The 18,004-nt window shown below is 45.6% G+C and overlaps 9 protein-coding genes across 9 annotated transcripts; 5 read left to right on the forward strand and 4 right to left on the reverse strand.

Annotated features, from left to right (window-relative positions):
* Positions 1 to 32: 32 nt before the first annotated feature.
* On the reverse strand, positions 33 to 670 carry SERLADRAFT_385935 (uncharacterized protein; the record flags this gene model as incomplete). The annotated part of the gene is made up of 1 exon (XM_007316910.1): positions 33 to 670. The coding sequence occupies one exon, from the start codon at positions 318 to 320 to the stop codon at positions 78 to 80; it is 243 nt and encodes an 80-aa protein (XP_007316972.1).
* A 4,900-nt stretch (positions 671 to 5,570) lies between these two features.
* SERLADRAFT_385936 (uncharacterized protein) lies at positions 5,571 to 5,735 on the forward strand (the record flags this gene model as incomplete). Its single annotated transcript, XM_007316911.1, has 1 exon — positions 5,571 to 5,735. One exon carries the CDS (start codon positions 5,571 to 5,573, stop codon positions 5,733 to 5,735), a length of 165 nt encoding a protein of 54 aa, XP_007316973.1.
* Positions 5,736 to 5,953: 218 nt separating this feature from the next.
* Positions 5,954 to 6,913, reverse strand: SERLADRAFT_436630 (uncharacterized protein; the record flags this gene model as incomplete). The annotated part of the gene is made up of 1 exon (XM_007316912.1): positions 5,954 to 6,913. One exon carries the CDS (start codon positions 6,911 to 6,913, stop codon positions 5,954 to 5,956), a length of 960 nt encoding a protein of 319 aa, XP_007316974.1.
* Positions 6,914 to 8,859: 1,946 nt separating this feature from the next.
* On the reverse strand, positions 8,860 to 10,112 carry slh8 (hydrophobin; the record flags this gene model as incomplete). The annotated part of the gene is made up of 4 exons (XM_007316913.1): positions 8,860 to 9,377; positions 9,433 to 9,500; positions 9,557 to 9,767; positions 9,828 to 10,112. 4 exons carry the CDS (start codon positions 9,967 to 9,969, stop codon positions 9,361 to 9,363), a joined length of 438 nt encoding a protein of 145 aa, XP_007316975.1.
* Positions 10,113 to 11,178: 1,066 nt separating this feature from the next.
* SERLADRAFT_385940 (uncharacterized protein) lies at positions 11,179 to 11,570 on the forward strand (the record flags this gene model as incomplete). Its single annotated transcript, XM_007316914.1, has 2 exons — positions 11,179 to 11,273; positions 11,360 to 11,570. 2 exons carry the CDS (start codon positions 11,250 to 11,252, stop codon positions 11,549 to 11,551), a joined length of 216 nt encoding a protein of 71 aa, XP_007316976.1.
* Positions 11,571 to 11,584: 14 nt separating this feature from the next.
* Positions 11,585 to 13,278, forward strand: SERLADRAFT_436632 (uncharacterized protein; the record flags this gene model as incomplete). Its single annotated transcript, XM_007316915.1, has 6 exons — positions 11,585 to 11,630; positions 11,686 to 11,705; positions 11,806 to 11,936; positions 12,040 to 12,395; positions 12,464 to 12,728; positions 12,792 to 13,278. The coding sequence occupies 6 exons, from the start codon at positions 11,585 to 11,587 to the stop codon at positions 13,276 to 13,278; spliced, it is 1,305 nt and encodes a 434-aa protein (XP_007316977.1).
* Positions 13,279 to 13,313: 35 nt separating this feature from the next.
* Positions 13,314 to 14,164, reverse strand: SERLADRAFT_385945 (uncharacterized protein; the record flags this gene model as incomplete). Its single annotated transcript, XM_007316916.1, has 5 exons — positions 13,314 to 13,497; positions 13,553 to 13,593; positions 13,646 to 13,691; positions 13,812 to 13,966; positions 14,115 to 14,164. The coding sequence occupies 5 exons, from the start codon at positions 14,115 to 14,117 to the stop codon at positions 13,371 to 13,373; spliced, it is 372 nt and encodes a 123-aa protein (XP_007316978.1).
* Positions 14,165 to 15,364: 1,200 nt separating this feature from the next.
* On the forward strand, positions 15,365 to 16,504 carry SERLADRAFT_464269 (uncharacterized protein; the record flags this gene model as incomplete). Its single annotated transcript, XM_007316917.1, has 4 exons — positions 15,365 to 15,455; positions 15,511 to 15,689; positions 15,773 to 15,901; positions 15,957 to 16,504. The coding sequence occupies 3 exons, from the start codon at positions 15,680 to 15,682 to the stop codon at positions 16,253 to 16,255; spliced, it is 438 nt and encodes a 145-aa protein (XP_007316979.1).
* Positions 16,505 to 17,183: 679 nt separating this feature from the next.
* SERLADRAFT_360862 (uncharacterized protein) lies at positions 17,184 to 17,977 on the forward strand (the record flags this gene model as incomplete). The annotated part of the gene is made up of 3 exons (XM_007316918.1): positions 17,184 to 17,279; positions 17,336 to 17,520; positions 17,599 to 17,977. The coding sequence occupies 3 exons, from the start codon at positions 17,253 to 17,255 to the stop codon at positions 17,975 to 17,977; spliced, it is 591 nt and encodes a 196-aa protein (XP_007316980.1).
* Between the last annotated feature and the right edge of the window lie 27 nt (positions 17,978 to 18,004).

The raw sequence follows: 18,004 nt of genomic DNA on the forward strand, positions 1-18,004 counted from the left end.
GTTTTGGGAAACATGTTTCGATTTATCAGTTACAAATACATTTTCCGAACCGTGCTTACTGGTCAGAGAGTCCGTGCTTACTCCTGACCTTCGAGAAAATCCTTCATCTTCGTCTCCTCCTGGGTTGTGGTTGCTTCTCTAGCTGCAACTTTCTTCAGAGGGCAGTTCCTTGCGATATGACCTGGCTGGCCACATCCGTAACATAACCTGAACCGACTCTGTCGGTCTGTATCCATGGGTACACCTTGTCCGGGGAATACACCTCTCTGAGGTTGATCCTCAAACCTTCTTGCATACTGATTCGTCTGGGGTCTCGCCATCTGCTGTGGCTGCGGCTGTTGCACATGCTGGTGCGTATACGTCTGTTGTCTATAGATAGGTCGCGACGGCTGCGTGACTTCTCTCTTTCGTCTTTCGTCTAACTGAAACTCTTCTCTTCGTGCCTCCCATGCGTAGGCTTGCGTTTTCCACTCAGCAAACATTTTTGGTAGGTTTTTCTGGATGATGACGAAATCACAGATTCGAGAGTGAAGATTCTTTTTGAGAATACGATTGATCACGTCGAAGTGAGTGGTAGCGTCATATCCGGCTTTGTCCATGAGCGTTGTGAAATGGCTAAAGAATTCGTCGCAATGCTTATTCTCCTGCTTGTATGTCTCGATCTCGTTTACCGCCTGCGATCTTTCGTTTGGATTCCCGAATACTTGGGCTAGATCGGTTAGGACGGTCGAGAGAGTCGGCCATACGGGGGTAGTTGCGTCGAGAGCTTTGGTAAGCACGTTTTCTTTCCAGGCTTTTACTGTCGACGTTCCTTGGTCGCTGATCTTGGATAGGAGGTAAATGAGCTTCGTCTTCTCGTCTGGAAAGTAGGATGCGTAGGCGGTTAAGTACAACTGTAGTGCTTGGCGCCATGCTATGAATCGTTCCTTCTCTCCTTTGAATCCGAAGGGTTCTGCTGCGAGAGTTACTTTGCCGTGTAACTGCGTGGGGTTAGACATGGATGAGGGTTTTGGAGGAATTGGAGGTGGAGGTGGGCGTGTAGGTGGTAGTGGTAGGGTTTGTCTGGGTGGAGTCTCCGGTTCTATGGACGGTCTTGGGTTTCGATATTCGGAAAACACTTTGAAGGATTGAAACGAGGTTTATTTAGTTCGAATCGTAATCAAACTCGTCACTCCAATCGTTAGAAGTAAATCCAAAAATATTCTCTTCTTCTTCCAAATCTCTTTCTACCTGTGAGCTAGTGGTAGAATTACTGTCCAAGTTCGAGGCTGCTTCTTCTGGTGAGGGGGTTCTTTCTATAAGAACATTTCCTTGGATCAACGAGGAGACGGGAGGAATATAAGAGAAATTTCCGTGGGTCAGATGGTACCCTGGTTTATACTGCGAGTAGACTCTGTTGTTTTCTCGAATAAGCACTCCCCAGAACTCGGTGTCGATCTCGGTAACTATGAAACGATCTGTGGGGTGGCGGATAACTAAATCAAAAACTTCTTTCCCGTAGTTTTGGTATTCTCTGAACAATCGACAGACGTTCCTGATCTGTCTTTGTTCCCTTTCCCAATTCCTTCCTTCGAGGATTTCGTGTCCAATTTTAAACACTAGTCTGCGAAATTGCGATATACAGGCTACTATCCTTCGTATTGCGTCGCGGCAGAAAGGGGTGACAACTAATACGTGGACTCCTGTCTTAAGATAATCTCGTGGGTTGAAGGCGTCATTCTGTTCGGGAGTGAGAGGGACGTCGAAGAAGAATGGTATTTCCCGATAGAACTTGATGAGATCGGTTTCGTAAATTCCAATTCTTGTGAAAAGAAGTTCAAGAGGGGTAGGATTGAATGACGCTGTAACGTATACGTCGATTTTGGATGGTTCAAGATAGGGCATAAGGAATTCTAGGTAGGGTGCGGAGTAGGGTCGTCGGTGGATGATGATTCCGCAGGGAAGTAGGTAGTGGATTTCTCTCCCGTCCTGTTCTGGTGAGAACGCAAGTTGGGGAGTTTCGACGTAGTTCGGGAGGTGATAGATGCGTGGGGAGATTCCGTCGGATAGTATGAGAAGAGCTGTTTTATGTTCTGCCGCTCGTCGTCTGAGGGCTCGTCTTTCTTCACTGTCGTTCCGACGAGGGGGTTCTAGAATTCTCTGTTCGTAGACTTCGATCGATAGGTGCTCTAGGTGTATTGAATTGAACCTGAACAATTCTCTGGACGCTTGATTGGATTCCCAAAAGCAGGTTTGAGCAGCTGCTGATGCGTACTCGAGTAAGCGCGACGTATTGACGGAGCTGGGAGATTTCAAATGCTAAATCGTCGACGGCTAGAACTAGTCCTTCTAGTTCAGAGATGGGGGAAGAGGTGGCTGATGAGTCTTCGTAGTACTCAGTTTCTGTGTCGCTGTGGGCAGGCTGGGGGTCCGTGGCAGCGTCGACAGGTACTGCAACGTGGAGGTCTCGGTTGTTGAGGGCGCGATGGAATTCCTCGAGTGAACGTCGTTCTTCGTCCGTTACTAGGCTCTCTCTGATGTTTGACAGTTTGACGATTGTAGAAGTGATCAAAGACGACAGCTAGGGTGAGGACTTGAGCTAGAACAAGTAGGGGTATTACTTCGAGGTGGGTAGGAATGTTGGAGAGGACAACTAGCTAGCTTAGCTAGAAGGCAAGTGGTTGTTTTGGATGGGTAGGAGGACGGTGAATGACAACACGTCCGAGGGATGAAGGAAAAAGTGGGTTTAGGGCTATAATGGGTTCAAGCGAGATGGTACGCTGTGAACGGATTGTAGAGTGAGCTTTCTATTTTGTGAGGCAACGATAAACTATAACAAAAACTAAACCTATCTCCTTCTGCACTTGCAGGGAGTAAGGGTCCAATGAGCTTGAGGTCGACAGACGCTAGTAAATATAGCGAGTAGAGGACTTTGAGAGGTAAGCTTCAAAGGTTCTTGTTGAGGAGTAAAGCGGGTAAATTCAGTAATAGAAAGCTAAGGAGCTATACATGAATAAGTACGGCTTTATATAGGGAACTGTCCGTTCCTCAGACCGAAAAGAGAATATACGAAAAGTGGTCTGAGGGATTAATCAACCAATAAGAAAAAGGGGAGGTAACTATCGTACGACTTCTGACTTGATTAATCAGCAGGTGAGAGACTTGTACTAATAATAGAAGATTGTCACGCGTGGTCAGGAACCGTATCCTCATGATGAGGTACAATTCTAGATAAGGCGTTATTAGTATTACCAGGCTTTATTGGGGCTTGGAGCTGGTTGGCGAGATGCCTACTACCAGTCCCTACCCAGTATGCTGGTTAGCTGGGAGCGATGCCCAGTCTCTGATCTGTGATATAAAGTGGTAGCGATGGTTAAGAAAGCCTGTGAGGGCTATGAGAAGTAAGACGGCAAAGGATACCTCTAGCCCTAGAGCCAGAGGTGTAACGGGAAAAGCGTTCGAGAACCAAGACATAACGAAGATAGGAAAATAATAAAACGGTCCTTACAACTTCTCTAGTTCTCTTTTTGTGTGTCCAGGCACTTAGAATCCCAATGGATCTTTCTTCCTTTTGGTCTCTAAGCCTGTCTACTACCCACTCTGGGGTCCAGACTTCTTTTCTTTCTAGGTTTTGTTTTAGAGGGGTTCCTGACCTTTCTTCTACAGTCTCTGCTGCATTTTTCTCCGTAGAGTTCGCCGCATCGGGTGTAGGAATCTCAGCATCTGCCGTCAGCGCTGCGCTTTTTAGTGATTTGCCCGCCATCGAAACTGCGGATGTCTCGTCACTATGCGCCGCTTCTGCTGCAGTTGTGCTTTTCTTTTTTGCATCTTTTTCGTTTCTTATTTCTTTCTTTGTCTGTGGATTTTGTATAATTTTATTGTCAATGCTATCTGGTAAATTACATGTTTCCACAGACAAAGGGAGAAATCGATTCAAAATGTCGTTTTGGGGCGCAGCCGGTTGATGCGGTACCGCTGGCCTCTTTAAAAACCCGCTAGGAGTTTCTCTCTTTCCTCTTTTGTCATTTTTTCTAAGAATTCTCGGACATTGAATTGGGGCTTCTTTGTTTGTGCATTTTTGCATTCAAAGCTCCTACGTCCTTTCTCTCTGCACCGGTAACATCATCCCTCAGTGCGGAACTTTGCCTTATCCACTTCCATCCTTTCTCCGCTACCCGTTGTCGATGATGAGAACTGTTGTTAGAAAACCACACACAAAACAAACTAACACACAATCCTCCCAGATTCCACGGAACTTGTTTATGGGCTTTGCCTCCTAGAACAGTGGAGTGGTCTGGTTGTTCGTGGGGTGGTACGTATAAAGATCCTTCAAAGTAAAACCCAGAGGTGTATGAGTGTGGGTTTTGAGGAGGAGGGATAGTTGAATTTATAGGAAGATAGGTGCTTTGTGGCGAGTATAGACGAGCACTACCTTGCTAATGGTAGCACAAGGTAGGTTTGAGAACGACGAGGATGACGAGGTGACGAGGTTCCCAGTGATAGCAGGCTCCTGACGCACAAACTGTAGTGCTCAGAAGGACTCTAATCGAAAGGGATGACAATGACTTCAAAAGTGGGAAGTGACGATGACAGCAATTAACAGTGGTAGCAGTGGGAAGTGTTGTGACCACACTGGATCACAAGTAGCAGAGTAGTGAACTTGAGAGTAGAGAAGAAGTCTGGATTGGATTTCTTGTTGTTTTTTTTACAAGGTAAAATACAGGGGTTTATATAGTAAAAGAAAAGTAGGCTATGCACAGTATAGCTGTGCAAAAAGAATGAGAAAGAACATGAAGGAAGGAATGTATGCTGACAAATCCTGCGTAGGTAGTACAGGATAAGATTGTCAAAAAAAGGAAAAGAAAGAGATAGAACAATGAATGCTGTGAGTAATGTCACAGGTTTGTACAGCCATAAAGTAAAGTCCAATAGCAAAAAGAGAGCAGGAAAATCATGATGTCATGGGAAGATGCAGTAAAAAAAGGGCAAGGCAAAACACTATCAGTATCAACACAGTTCCTTTATTGTCAGTCAGACATTCTAAAAAAAATATGTGTCAATAAGAATGATTCAAAAATCAAAAATAATTGCACTGTAAATGAATGTTCTGCTGAAAAAAAAGAAACTGGAGCCACCGGTCCACCACCTAGTCCAAATCCGACAGTTCCATGGCCTTACCAATGGACTGGTTGTGTTGGACCACCTGATCAAACGAGGGAGGGAGAGGAGTAGTTCCAATTTGGAACAAGTGAGTCCCAGGCAGCGTGTGGTAGGTGTAGCTGTAGCGAAGACGATGGACAAAAGATAAGTGTACCCAAGTGAATGGGACAGCGATGAACATGGGCGACGCAAGGGGATGAACCTTCTCCAGCTCAAAAATTACCCACCCACGCTCCAACCAGGCAAGACGAGCGACCGATGTTTTGATAGTATATGATGGTAGATCGACGTCATGAAGATGGACCTGTTGCCCTATTTGGACCGGCCGCCGGGGCTTTGCTGATATCAGCAGTGGCACGTGGTAGTCAACGGATCGGCGACGGAAGTGGATAGGAAGTGGTGACATCAGAAATGGTGGGGGTGCAAATAAAATGAGGAGGAGGAGGGTGGAGGTGACGGAAAAGTGGATTAGAATGGGGATCCAGAAACGACCGTCAGGTGAGAATAAAAAGGAGAGGAAGGGGCCCATGGTGGGGCTAGGCAAAGGAAGGGGAGTAAGGGAAACGACAAAAGCGAGGGCGCAATGCAATGTGTAGCCAGTGGCGACGCGAAAATTTGCCGAAATGCCGAAATGCCGAAAGTACCGAATGGAAAAGCAAAGGTGAGCGTGACTGGATTGCCTAATAGAGGTGGTGCTGATCAGCCACAAGTTCAAAAAGGGCAATATTAATTACTATTCCACGTGGCACTGTGCCTGTGTGGCGCAAAGGCGAGTCTTTTTGAATATTTGCTTCGTTATTGACACCTGTCCATGCTACCAATCAACTTTGGTGCATGACACCGTATAGGTGTAGCCAGTTCCATCTTTCTTCTTCTCTGGTTTTGCCGAATTCTTTTCGTTTGGTTTCCTTCCAAATTCGGATCCTTTCTTTTCTTTTTCTCTTTCTCTCCAGATGTAGTCTATCCGGATGAGTTCTTGTTTCCATTCCTGGTAATCTCTGGGAATATGCCCTCCGTAGATCACCCGGTCTACCAAGGGTTTATTCATGTTTCGTCTCAATAGTGAGACCAGGAATTCTTCGTTCATTCTGCTGTTATATCCTGCCCACCTCTTCTTTTCTTCAAACTTTTCAAAGAAGGCCTGAGCAGTCTCATTGCCCTGTTTTAGGGTCAATATTTCATTCTTTGCAGTTTCTTTTTCAAAACTGTCTTTGAATCTTTCTTCCATTTTGTCGGTAAAAAACGGCCAACTTCCGTATGTGTTTGTGATGTCGAGCCCCATTTGTTGGGCGTCGACTCTGTTTTCTAGCCAGTCGGTTCTAAAGGCCACGGCTTCTCCCTCTTTCATAAAAGATAGCACAAAGCTTATCTTTTTTCTGTCATCTTCGAAATAGACAGCGTTATCTTCGAAGTGTAAAAGTAAGGACTCTCTAAAAGCCTGATACTTTTTCTTATCTCCTGAAAAGTTTTCTGGTTTTTCCAGGGCTGTCCTAGTTCTCTCCACTCTTTCTGGGAGTGGTGTTGTCTTTGTAGTCTTTTTTAGTCTTCTCTCTAAGACGCTCACTTCTTCTAGTGCCTCGTCGGGTTGGGACTGGTATAGAAGGCGAGTTTCTCTGATTGCCTTCTCGACTTCTTGTTTTACATATGCCTCCAAAGAGACTTCTTTGGGCGGGGGAGTGTCTATTCTGGGTAATGAGTCCATCATTTCCCGAGAAAATGTGTCGTCCGTGCTGCTGGATTGCTCGGGCTGATCTCGGTACTCTAAATTGGACATTTTCGAATTCGAGTTGTTGTGGCGGGGGAGTTTCTTGTTTTATTACAGGGGAGAGGCTTCTGATTGGTGTGATGGTAGGGAGTGGGAATTGTCCTTAAAAAATGTAGTCTCTAGTGTAGATGTTTTGTTCGCTGATCCAGATGTAAAAGTCTCTACTGAGCATAGAAGGAGTTCACCAGTGATAAGCTGGATCGATACACCGCTTCTAAGATCTCTAGTAGTCTATCTGTTTCTCTTTGAGTCAAGGTGATCCTCTTCTGTTCACCACTGACTGTGTACGTATTGTGCTATTTTTGTATTTTTATGAATTTTATGTAAAAGGTTATAGTAGAAAAACTGGGTCCGAACGGTTGTCTAGTTTTAACCGGCTTCTTAGTGTCACGATCGTACCCATATGACTCATCTTTTTTATCTAATCGCGAGATAGAGACCATTATCTCACCTAACCTAATCTCTCTTTGATCTTATCTTATCTAGTAATCACGTGACACATTAGTAATACTCATTACCAATCAGCCTCACGCATTACACATGTTACTTACCAATACGCTACGTCATACCTCACCGTAGCCTCATGCCTTCTTCTATATAACTAGCACGATATCCATGTACATACCCTAGTTGTAGATTTACTCTTATACTTGCTTGTCAAACACTTGTTGTGTGATTTAAGTCCTACGCTGCTCGGGTTACCGGCATAACAGCTAGGGTCTTTACACTTAGGCTCTCGGTTCTTCTCCCGACTGGCAGACGCAAATGCGCGGCCTGGTCAGAGGAGAGTGACCATAAAGATGCATACACTATGTTGAAACATTTCTGCAACCTTAGTATACCTTGTATGATATTATATCATGCACTATTCTATGTTTTATTCCGCTTTTTTATGTTTTTTCTTATTTTTATCATTGTTTCAGTGTTTCTGACATGGTGCATAGCAAAAAAGCACCAGTTTTCTCTACAAAAAATCATCTATAAGGTCTGGATAATGTCCAGAGCCTAATTATGAGCTGTGATAACCTGTCCAACCCTCCCAAAACCCTCTTTCCTCTGTTATTTCCTTTTTTGGGCGATGTTTTTTGAATTATGACGGTATTCTGCTACATAAACACACTATCTGTCAGGTGGAGCAATATAAATATACACTGCTAAGTATGCTATAGGTGTTTAAAGTGATATCTACAAGCTAAGATTCCCAGAAATAGCGAAAAAACAAACATGTGGAGCCAGCTGCTTCCAAAAGCAGTAATGTTTTGGGAGGTAGTGCTCTGGATATCCATATATGGATGATTGACCCGGACACAGTAGAGGCTGGAGGGTTCTCACGAGGTTTCACAGAAGGATTCCTACAGGTTGCCTGAGGGTCTGACAGAGGTTTGACAGAGTATTTCATGAGCACATAAAGAGTATGCATTATATGGAAATAATGCTGTAAATATTGCCCTAGAAGGCCTCTGGAACAAAGAAATATTTTACAAACTCCAGAGGGCACCAGAGGGTTGTTCAAGTACCGCTGCATTTAGAAATACTATATATATACTTGGCTGGGAAACCTCGGCAGCGAGGGGATACTTAAGGTCCCAAACCCGTCGACAAAGAATGGGTCTTTGAGGCCCTTACGTAACGGATTAAGTCCCTGCCTGAGGTGTTGCGGCTTACAAATTGGGATCAACACTATAAGATCGCCGCCAAAGTGTGATCCCTCCCGTGACGCAGTGACCTGCGGAGACTCCCGAGTGGGACTGCAGTAATCCTCCAAGGCGTTCTGGCGAAAAGGTTCAGCGTGGATTTGATTTAACATAGCACCAACCTCCATCTGACTTCTGAACATGCCGCAATAACGTTGTCAAGCGATGATACCCTTATTGACATGATAGATGCGGTTGCGAGATAACGAGGCCTGTGCGTGTATGAACGCGCGGTGAACTGTCAATGAAATGAACCCAGGGTGCAATTCAAAAGATCGTTTCAACCAAGTACATATACAGACACGGAATCGATTTCAACTTCTCAATCAATCAACTGATTGTAAGATAAGCCAAGGAAGCAACCAACATACGAATATACGAGTTTCAATGATCTCGAGAAGGAGCACAAGTTGAAAGTCATAAACACGCGAACCTATCATTGCGTTGCATGTTAATGTAGCCACGTGCAAAAATGTTCCCACTCCAATTTTCATATACCGCGATAAGTAGCATCAATCAAAAAAAAACAGATCATCTACTGCAGCAATAAAAGAAACGTGTGGGAGTGGAGAAAACGCAACAAATAAGGTAAACTGATAAAGCGACGTGTAGAAATGGCTCCGGAAAAAGAAGGCAAAGGGGAGTCCGAGAACCAATGGTATCGGTTATTACGATTTTTGCTAAAAACGTTATGGTATCAAGGGTAGCGAGGTAACGACCGGAAGGTTTAGGAAGCACGTTGATATCATGCGTGCGAGGCGTCTAAAGGTTGATGTTGACTGTAATAGAACGTTGAGAAAATTATACAGCATGTGAGAAAGACAAGATACATACTGGGCGAGCATCCAATGTTGATGAGACCGTTGAAGCTGTTGTTACTGCAGCAAACTGGTTGTTGAGAGCTGTGAAAGCGAAAAAAGTTATTAACGTCTAAAGCTGATAACAAAGAACAACACACCATTTAGAGCCGCCGCCAACACCAACACCAGAAAGAGGGCTGCAGGTGAGACCAACTTGGGTGTCATCACTGATACCCTCGAGACCGAGGAGAGACAAAAGCTCAGGGACAATTCCTTCGTTAGCGCTCTGGACTTTGTCACAGCACTGAACGGGACCGGTGTTGCACTGACCACCGCCAGGGGAACCGGAGGGAGAGCTGCGACGGGCACCTGTAAATTTTTAGAGATAAAATAAGAGACTGCATCTCGTCAAAATGATGAGATGCCTACGGGAGGCCGGGGTCGCGCGGCGGACGGGAGGCAAGGGAGGGAGACCACGAGCCATGCGGTTGGCGTTAGTCTCGCCGGTGTAAGTAGCACCAGCGGTGGTGGCAGCGGCAGCGACAAAGGCGAAAACGTATGCGAACTTCATTGTGATTGAAGATTGAAGATAGGTTCTAAAGCCGCGAAACCGGTGGTGAAGTGAAGGTGACGAAAAAACGAACGGTATTTAAGGAAAGTCGGGAAAACTGAGAAGTAGTTGAAGAATGCTGGGTTATATATCGTCGCTTAAGCGAAGGATCGGATACCAACCGCATTTACGGAGAACCCTAAAGAATTCGAAGCTCCGATTAGTCCGCATATATCACTGTCATATATGTGTCACTACTTGTCACACCGCGGTCCTGGACAATCTCTCATCACAACAACCAAGTGATCCTTGTACAGTAATAGGTTCGCGTTTCATAGCATGTAGTTATCTTCAGCTCACCTGCACCTCCCAGTACCCGAACTCAGTGCTGCACATTCTTTTATCTGCAAATGTTTCTGATCTGCACATTTCTCAGGCCCGCGCGCTTGATCAGTCGAAGACATGAACGAAAACGTGCTAGTGGAGTTACGGTACGTATGCGTTCTTTCATGATGGGCCGAAGAGCCTTTTTTTTATCACACTGCTCCCCTCCCACCAATGACACTCGCCAAGGTCTATCGTAAGATATCCTCATTGAACCAACGCGCTCAAATTCAGGTTCAACATGACTTGATCCAACGGGCTGCTCTGTCCCGCAGAACAGCATTCTGAACATACGCCCTTCCAGACCTTTGTCCAGACCTTTGGGCTTCAGCATCGCCCCGAGCGCGTTAGGTATTTGCTCATTGTCAGGTCCATCTAAGTATAGATTTAAGATGGAACATTTCGAGCGCTCAAATTTCTTTAAAAAAGTACCTCAGTCCTACTGGAAGATTATTCACTGATATTTCGCCTGAGACCGAAGCGGGAAGCGGTCGCTTCAAGTTGTGGAGACGCCAGTCGTATGCAGAAGAAGTTCGCTATGTCTCGTTTTGATATACGGATGCCGACGTTCCCGTCACTGCGCTGCGCATCAGTTACCATAGTTTTCTTGGAGTTCACTTGATGGATGAGAATTTACTCAGCACTGACTTTAAATCACGCACGCACAGACTCATCTTCCTTGATATTTCATTCAACACAGAATCCAATGATGGGCACTCACATTCGTTGGGCGTTGCTCGAAGTCAAGTCTGGGAATCTGTCAACGCGATTACGCTCTCAAAGGTCCACCTGCCACACGTCATCCTGAAGGATAAGACCGAGGTACCAAGCAAGGTACGGCATATTGATCTTCTTGATCATATTTTCTCCGTAGCATTCGTCGTACACGCTGTCATCCTCGACGGTTTTTAACCCTGATGGTCGATTGTGTCATGATCGAGGTATAGCTGAAGTTGTTCAGTAACTTTCTGTGGTTGATTTGTATTCTTTTACTGCACCACGCACAATGTTGTTGATGCTGAGCTAGCATGTGTCCATTAAGTGCAAGTTTCTTCTAGCAAGCTCTGTGGAGCTCCAGGATTCGAAAGAAGATATACTCCTACAATGTGACTCTTCTGGTCATCATGATGATGGGGTCACATCCGTCACGGTTCTGTTCCATGAGCCCACGGCTTCTAGCAAAGTCACGATATTATTATCCACGCATGCATTGGCTTAGATCCTCGTGTAATCTAACCCGTCGCAAGGCAGGATGACTCAAACTATCATTCATCTTATCTACATCCATGGGTTTCAAGGTTCGTGGGCGGTGCTTTTGAATAGTTGGGTTTCATACTGATTATATTCGTGTAGGCAACGATAGTACTTTTCAGGTGAGTAACGACGGAACACCGCAGGAGTCTATGATATCGAACATCTGTCAATAATGGTGGTTGTTTCGATATCTTCTGACATACTGATATCTCAAACCAGTCGTTCCCGACCCATCTGCAAGCAAGTTTAGCAGCTCGAATGCCACCCCACTTTAGAGTTCAGAGCAGCTTGTATCCGACTTACAAGAGTGTCAAGCCGATTTCTTACGCTACGAAGAACTTCTTGGAATGGTGAGTCCTGACTTCTTTTTCCATCAGTCAACCTGCTTTTTCGGACGGGTACCTTTCAACGTAAAGGTTTATATTCAGCACTGACAACTCCTCATCATTCTAGGCTTTCTACTCAGCCCCCTGGCTATGTGATACTCCTCGGACACTCCATGGGGGGCCTCCTTGCTGCTGATGCCGCAACACACCCATCAGTCGTTCAGAATTCGAGGCCTCAGCACATCATTGGCATGATTGCTTTCGATACACCTTTCCTGGGCATGCACCCCCATGTTGTTATTAGTGGTATAGCATCCTTGTTCCCTGACAATTCAAAAAAGGATAATAAGAACCAGCTATCGGAGAGCGAAACCCGGCCCACTCCTCAGCAAACGGACGAATCGATGAATGACAAGGAACAGGTGCACATCGTAGATCAAGGGGTAACAGATGACTGGAGCACATTTAAAGGGCGTCTATCTCGTGCGTTATCATCGTGTTATCTTGTATCTTTTATCCGAAACAAAATTTCATTTACTGTCGCCGTTTAGCATCCCAATGGCGGCGGGAGAGTGGATCGCTCCCGCATTCTCCTCCGGGACCATCCTCATCCCCATCTCCAAGTCACACACCATCCACATTTCTATCTCAGTTCACTGCACGCGTGACGCCGTACGTGGATCGTACAGTGTCTCATCCAGCTATCCGCTGGGTGAACAAACACTCTGACTCTCCTGTAGATGCAGGTAAAACATGGATAATTGAACATTTCCAGTTTGGTTCCTGCATGTTTGATCCTTCTGGCCTGCATGAGCGGTATGCGCGGCTCGTGAAGTGGAGGGGACAATGGACTAACTATTGGACTCGGACTAAACCTAGGGGAGCGCAACCACAACAGGCAGAAGTTACGAGTGACCCCCCAGACGTGGCCATTGCTGGAGCTATGCCCACGCCCACTAGCACAGGAGATATGGAAGCCGACGTCGTCGCAGGTGATTCTCCTCAGGGTCAAGGAATATTGGGGTCGCCCGACGATGTGGATGCTCCAGTCGGTGAAAATGCGGAGAAAGTGGACGACAAGGAACAGAAGAAAGCGTTGAAGAAGGCCAAGAAAGAGCATGAGAAAAGACTGAAGAGAGAGAAGAAACTTGCAATAAGTCGAAACTTTGTCGTTCTACCCAAAGGTTTTGCAAGCGGGTTCGGTGGCTGGGACAAGTGGGAAAGTGTAGAGATAGCTGGCGTTGAAGACGAAGTCGCGGCTCACTGTGGACTGTTCATTCCTAGTCAGAATATCGGATACCAAGACCTCGTCGACGGGGCCACCAACAAAGTTTTGTTCTGGTGCGAAAGCATACGGAAGGAATAGAAGCTTACTGAATTCACAATTATTGGCCACCATGACCATTTATTTCATGATATTGAAATTCTGTATTTTAATATCAAGTCGACACTACCATATTATGTATCCGGTCTATTGTCCAGTGGTAGCGTCGGATCCGTGAAGCTATGATTGCATTTTGTGCAGACAAAGAATAATATCATGCGAGTTTCCTTTCGCTTTGACTGGTCCTGATATAAAACGGCACTAGAAACGAAGATAGAATGAGGTAAGTATTTTAGAGATATAAGTAAGAACATACTCCTCATGACCGCACTGCGGGCATGGTATATTTGAATGCGCCTTTAGTAGCCACCCCATTAGCATACATTAGGGGCAAAAACGGAGAGCATACCAAAGTAGGGTCAGCACCTAAATCTGTAGTAACTCCTACTTGCTCCCTATCCAAGCGAATCAGCACAAGCCTCAATATGTATACCACATCCAGCAGCCCCAAGAGGAGCAAAACAGTCGTGCATCGTTTGGAAGATTACGATTCCATCATTGGTAAGCACACTCACTTCGTTACAGTCAACAAATCGTTGCGATAGACACACTTGTTTTCGCCTATCTCATCGTAAGGACATATTCTGCAAGCATAGACCATGATACGACGTTGCTGGTCGGCCTTTGGGTACAGGAGATTGTTGCATTCGGAACAGAAATGTAAGGAGGCCTGGTGTGGAAGTGAACACCGAGATTATCGACACCAAAGCAGGAGAATATTGCAATCAAGCATTATAACATTCGATTTGTCGTGCAACGAGGTAGGATATGAGCAGAGATTAGCGATGATAAACTGGTGAAAAGGCCATCGAACGAACCATGCTATACCAGCGATAAATGTTCGAGGTCAAGATGCGTTTCAAACTCCGTGCGTCACGGGAACAGCTCGCGTGGCATTTTCTATGTCCCTCTTTCCCTGCAGCGTTAAGTTAGTCTAGATGCACCTCAGCAATGGTGCGTTCAGAGGAATCTACATCTGCCTTTTGCTACTTCGCATATGTTTTGCTCTCTTTGGGACGGGCTACATACATCCTGACGAACATTTTCAGAATGGAGAGGTCCTAGCTGGTATTTTTTAAATTGGGTTTTCCTTGATGAGTCCATGAATTAACAGTCCAGAAAGGTAGTATCCTCGGATATCACTCCTTGCAGACTTGGGAGTGGGATTTCAAGTCTCCTATACGTTCCATCGTACCGCCATTCGTCACTACTGGGTTACCTTTCTGGTTCGCGAAAGCTCTGCTCGGCGGTGAAGTACCTTGATGTGCCTCTTCTACTCTTCGCCATCTTACGGTACATGTTGTCCTAAGGGTCGCCATCTCTTGTCCCGTCTCTTATCTTTCGTTTGGAACGTCTATCTTTTTTCGGCTTGTCCGTACTAATTGGTTGGCATGTTTACTTTATGGTACATCTGACTGAACTAATTTTAACCCACAGATTATTGCGCTGCCGCCTTGATAACCCAACCAGCACAGCGACGTCATGGGCTTATCCTCATAGCCTCTTCGCATGTCTTGCATACATTCCAAGTGCGACCATTTTCGAACTCGATTGAAGCCCTAATTTTGGCAATATGTCTTGTCTTGCTGCGTAGTATTGTTGCTCGCACTGCTAACAAGCTGGATCGAAAAGTGAGCTTTGTTACAGACTCATCTGGCTAAGGAATCTTGAACATTTTGTGTATGGCACTTAGAGACGTCAACTCAACCTCCTGGCATTCTTTTTTGTTACTGGGATATTCACAAGAGTCACGTTTCTTGTCTTTGGGCTGCCGATAGCATATCAAGTAATACTCTGGACTATGCGGCAGAACACCACCTACAAATCGCGACAAAGTAATAGTTTGGGGTATTTATGGGTCCAACTTTTATTTCCTCCTTTGGTCACCGCTGTCTTGACCGCCGTTGCATTCATCGCCGTTGATTCTATTTATTTCCGTGGAGGCCTCACGAGTATCACTATTACTCCTTTGAACTTTTTGCTCTACAACTTTTCTCCGGACAACTTAGCTGAGCACGGGCTACATCCCCGATGGTTACATATCTTCGTCAATCTTCCGATGATTATTGGCCCAAGTATGGTGTGGCTTGCCTTCGGTGCACTATACGATCGCAATTCCCGGCACAAGCTTGACGATGCAACAACTGTGGTCAACCAAAGTACCAGATCATCTTTGAATTCACTGTGACCTCGCTGATATTGTGTTGCATGTAGCTGCTGTCTATATCATTTTTATCTCACTGGCCGTGCTATCGATCCAGCCCCATCAAGAACCCCGGTTCCTCATTCCCCTCTTACTTCCATTTGTTGTGCTTGTTGTAAATCACGGCAACATAGTCCGTGCGGGAAAGTTGTTCTGGGCAAGTTTCCAGGTCCCGGGTGAATGTACTACCGTAAGCTAATTCTCCGTTTTAACAGGTATCATGGGTTCTTTTTAACTTTGTCTTGTCCGCTGTTTTCGGTGTGCTTCATCAAGGCGGCGTTGTTCCATCACTGTTTTACCTGCACTCGAAACTAGAAGATACGGCATTTGCGGGGAATGTCCATATCGTGTACTGGAAAACCTACATGCCCCCACGTCATTTGCTAGGGGTTCAGGACCAAGGTAGGCCGCATGCCCGTGATGTTTGACAAACACTAAGATGTGTCGCATCACTCAGAGTTCTTTTCTCGTCCGATAGTGATTACGGACCTTGCCGGCGCGCGACAGAATGATCTTCGGGACATTTTTTATGCGGACCTCAGCGGGACAACGTTCTTGGTCACAACCGCAGCAATGCACTCAAGTCTTCCCCAGCCATTGTCAGACTGCCTTGTTGTTCAACATCGAATATTCCCCCACCTCGATTTAGACCACCTATCTGAAAGCGTGGAGGCTGGGTGGTCGGATGGCCTTAGTCTCCTTGTATACCTGACAGATCATGACTGCATCGCCAACAGATCGCATTCGTTGGAATAATGGATGCCCCTGCACGCTTGCCGCCATTCACTTGGCACACGCTTGTACATGCTCGAGCTACACAAGACTAGGCGAGGTCTTCATAGCATGATGGCACAAGGCTAAAGTCACACCAGTTCTCAATCTAGGTTATCCGTTCTTTCTTTTGGCGACAAAGGAGCTCCTCGGCATCAGTTTATTTTGCGACACTTTCATTTGTATTAAAATTCTTAATTTTATTCACCCAGCATCATGAACATATCATTCTGCATCTGATTCAACCTCTCTTCGGGATGATGTTGTCTACCTCGATGTACGCTGTCTTATTAGAACAAGTGACTCGAACAAGTTGCGTGAGTATTGGCGCAAGCACGCGACATCGGAAATGAGCTACCGATCATCGAGCGCCTGGAGTTGTCGATCACATATATCTTCACATGTTGCTGATGTCTTTGGCCTTTTCTGTAGTGCCCTTCCACTGAGATAGGACGTTTTGCGCAGTGGGGAAATGTAACTCCCTTGCTTCTAGATGACAACAAACGTCCTCGTGTTAGCTGCAAGCTGCCTCCATTCGACAAAGTTTGATATCTCAGCTTATATCTGCTTCCCTAATGAATTATCCAGGATGTAGGACATGCGACTTACACATGTGCACAAGCTATATATCAGTCTTGCCTCTGACCTAACAGAAATCTTACCTCGTCCACCCTCGCAACTTTCAAGAATGAGTTGGAATCAACTTCCTCTTTCACTTGCTTCAGGTCTACCACTTCCAAGCTCTCAGTATCAATCTCATGAGCCCACGGCGTCCAGCGTGAGTTCGAATGGGTCAGAGCATCTTTACAATGCATCCTTGAGCTCTTCGGCGCCTTCTCTAAACACATCTTTACCTCCTCACGCGAGCACATTCGGCCATGCGCCCGGGGTTGGTAGCCCTGTTGACTCCATAAACAGTGCCCTCTCAATTCTGATACCACGAGCCGCCCTTCAGACTAATCGATACCACCCAACCTTTTTCATGCAAGATGTTATGTCCATATTCCTGGTAAAACTGTTTGATATTTTTAATTGTGACCAGACTGATTTGGTGATGCTCATCAGGTGGATGGCGTGCTCTTTAAGGTGCATCGATACTTTCTACAGCGAGAATCCGATGTGTTTCGGTCTATGTTCTCTTGTCCTCCTACAGAAGAAGGCCCAGAAGGAGAGTCAGATGACAAGCCTATTTTCCTACCGGAAGTAACTCGTTTGGAATTCGAAAGCCTTTTGAATTTCTTCTATAATAGGTTCGTTAAATGAATATATGTTATTGACACACAATACCGATACTATCGTATCGTGGTACTGAAATATCAATGTCACAGTTTGTACGGCAAACCGCTTGATTCTCTGGACGAATGGATCTCTCTATTGTCCATCTCCTCCCGCTACAGCATGGACGGGATTCGTGAGCGAGCTATCGAAGAGATAGAGAAATCCATACCCCCTATGCTCCCTGTTTCTCAGATTGTTCTAGCAAAAAAACATCATGTCAAGACATGGCTTGCTCCTGCATACGAAGCACTGTGCACACGTAAAGAATCGCTGACTGTAGCTGAGGCAGAGCAGCTGGGTTTAGTGACGTCAATTCTTCTTGCAGGGGCTCGAGAAAAGCTGTTCGACAAGGAACTTTGCCCAAAATGTAGGTCACGTCCCACACGTTGTTCAAAGGCAGAACTCGTCAGGGAGGTATTTTCTCTCTAAATATTGGTTTCACTATATATATCAAGG

This window comes from Serpula lacrymans (assembly GCF_000218685.1).
Source record: "Serpula lacrymans var. lacrymans S7.9 unplaced genomic scaffold SERLAscaffold_5, whole genome shotgun sequence".
In the NCBI taxonomy this organism is placed as follows: domain Eukaryota; kingdom Fungi; phylum Basidiomycota; class Agaricomycetes; order Boletales; family Serpulaceae; genus Serpula; species Serpula lacrymans.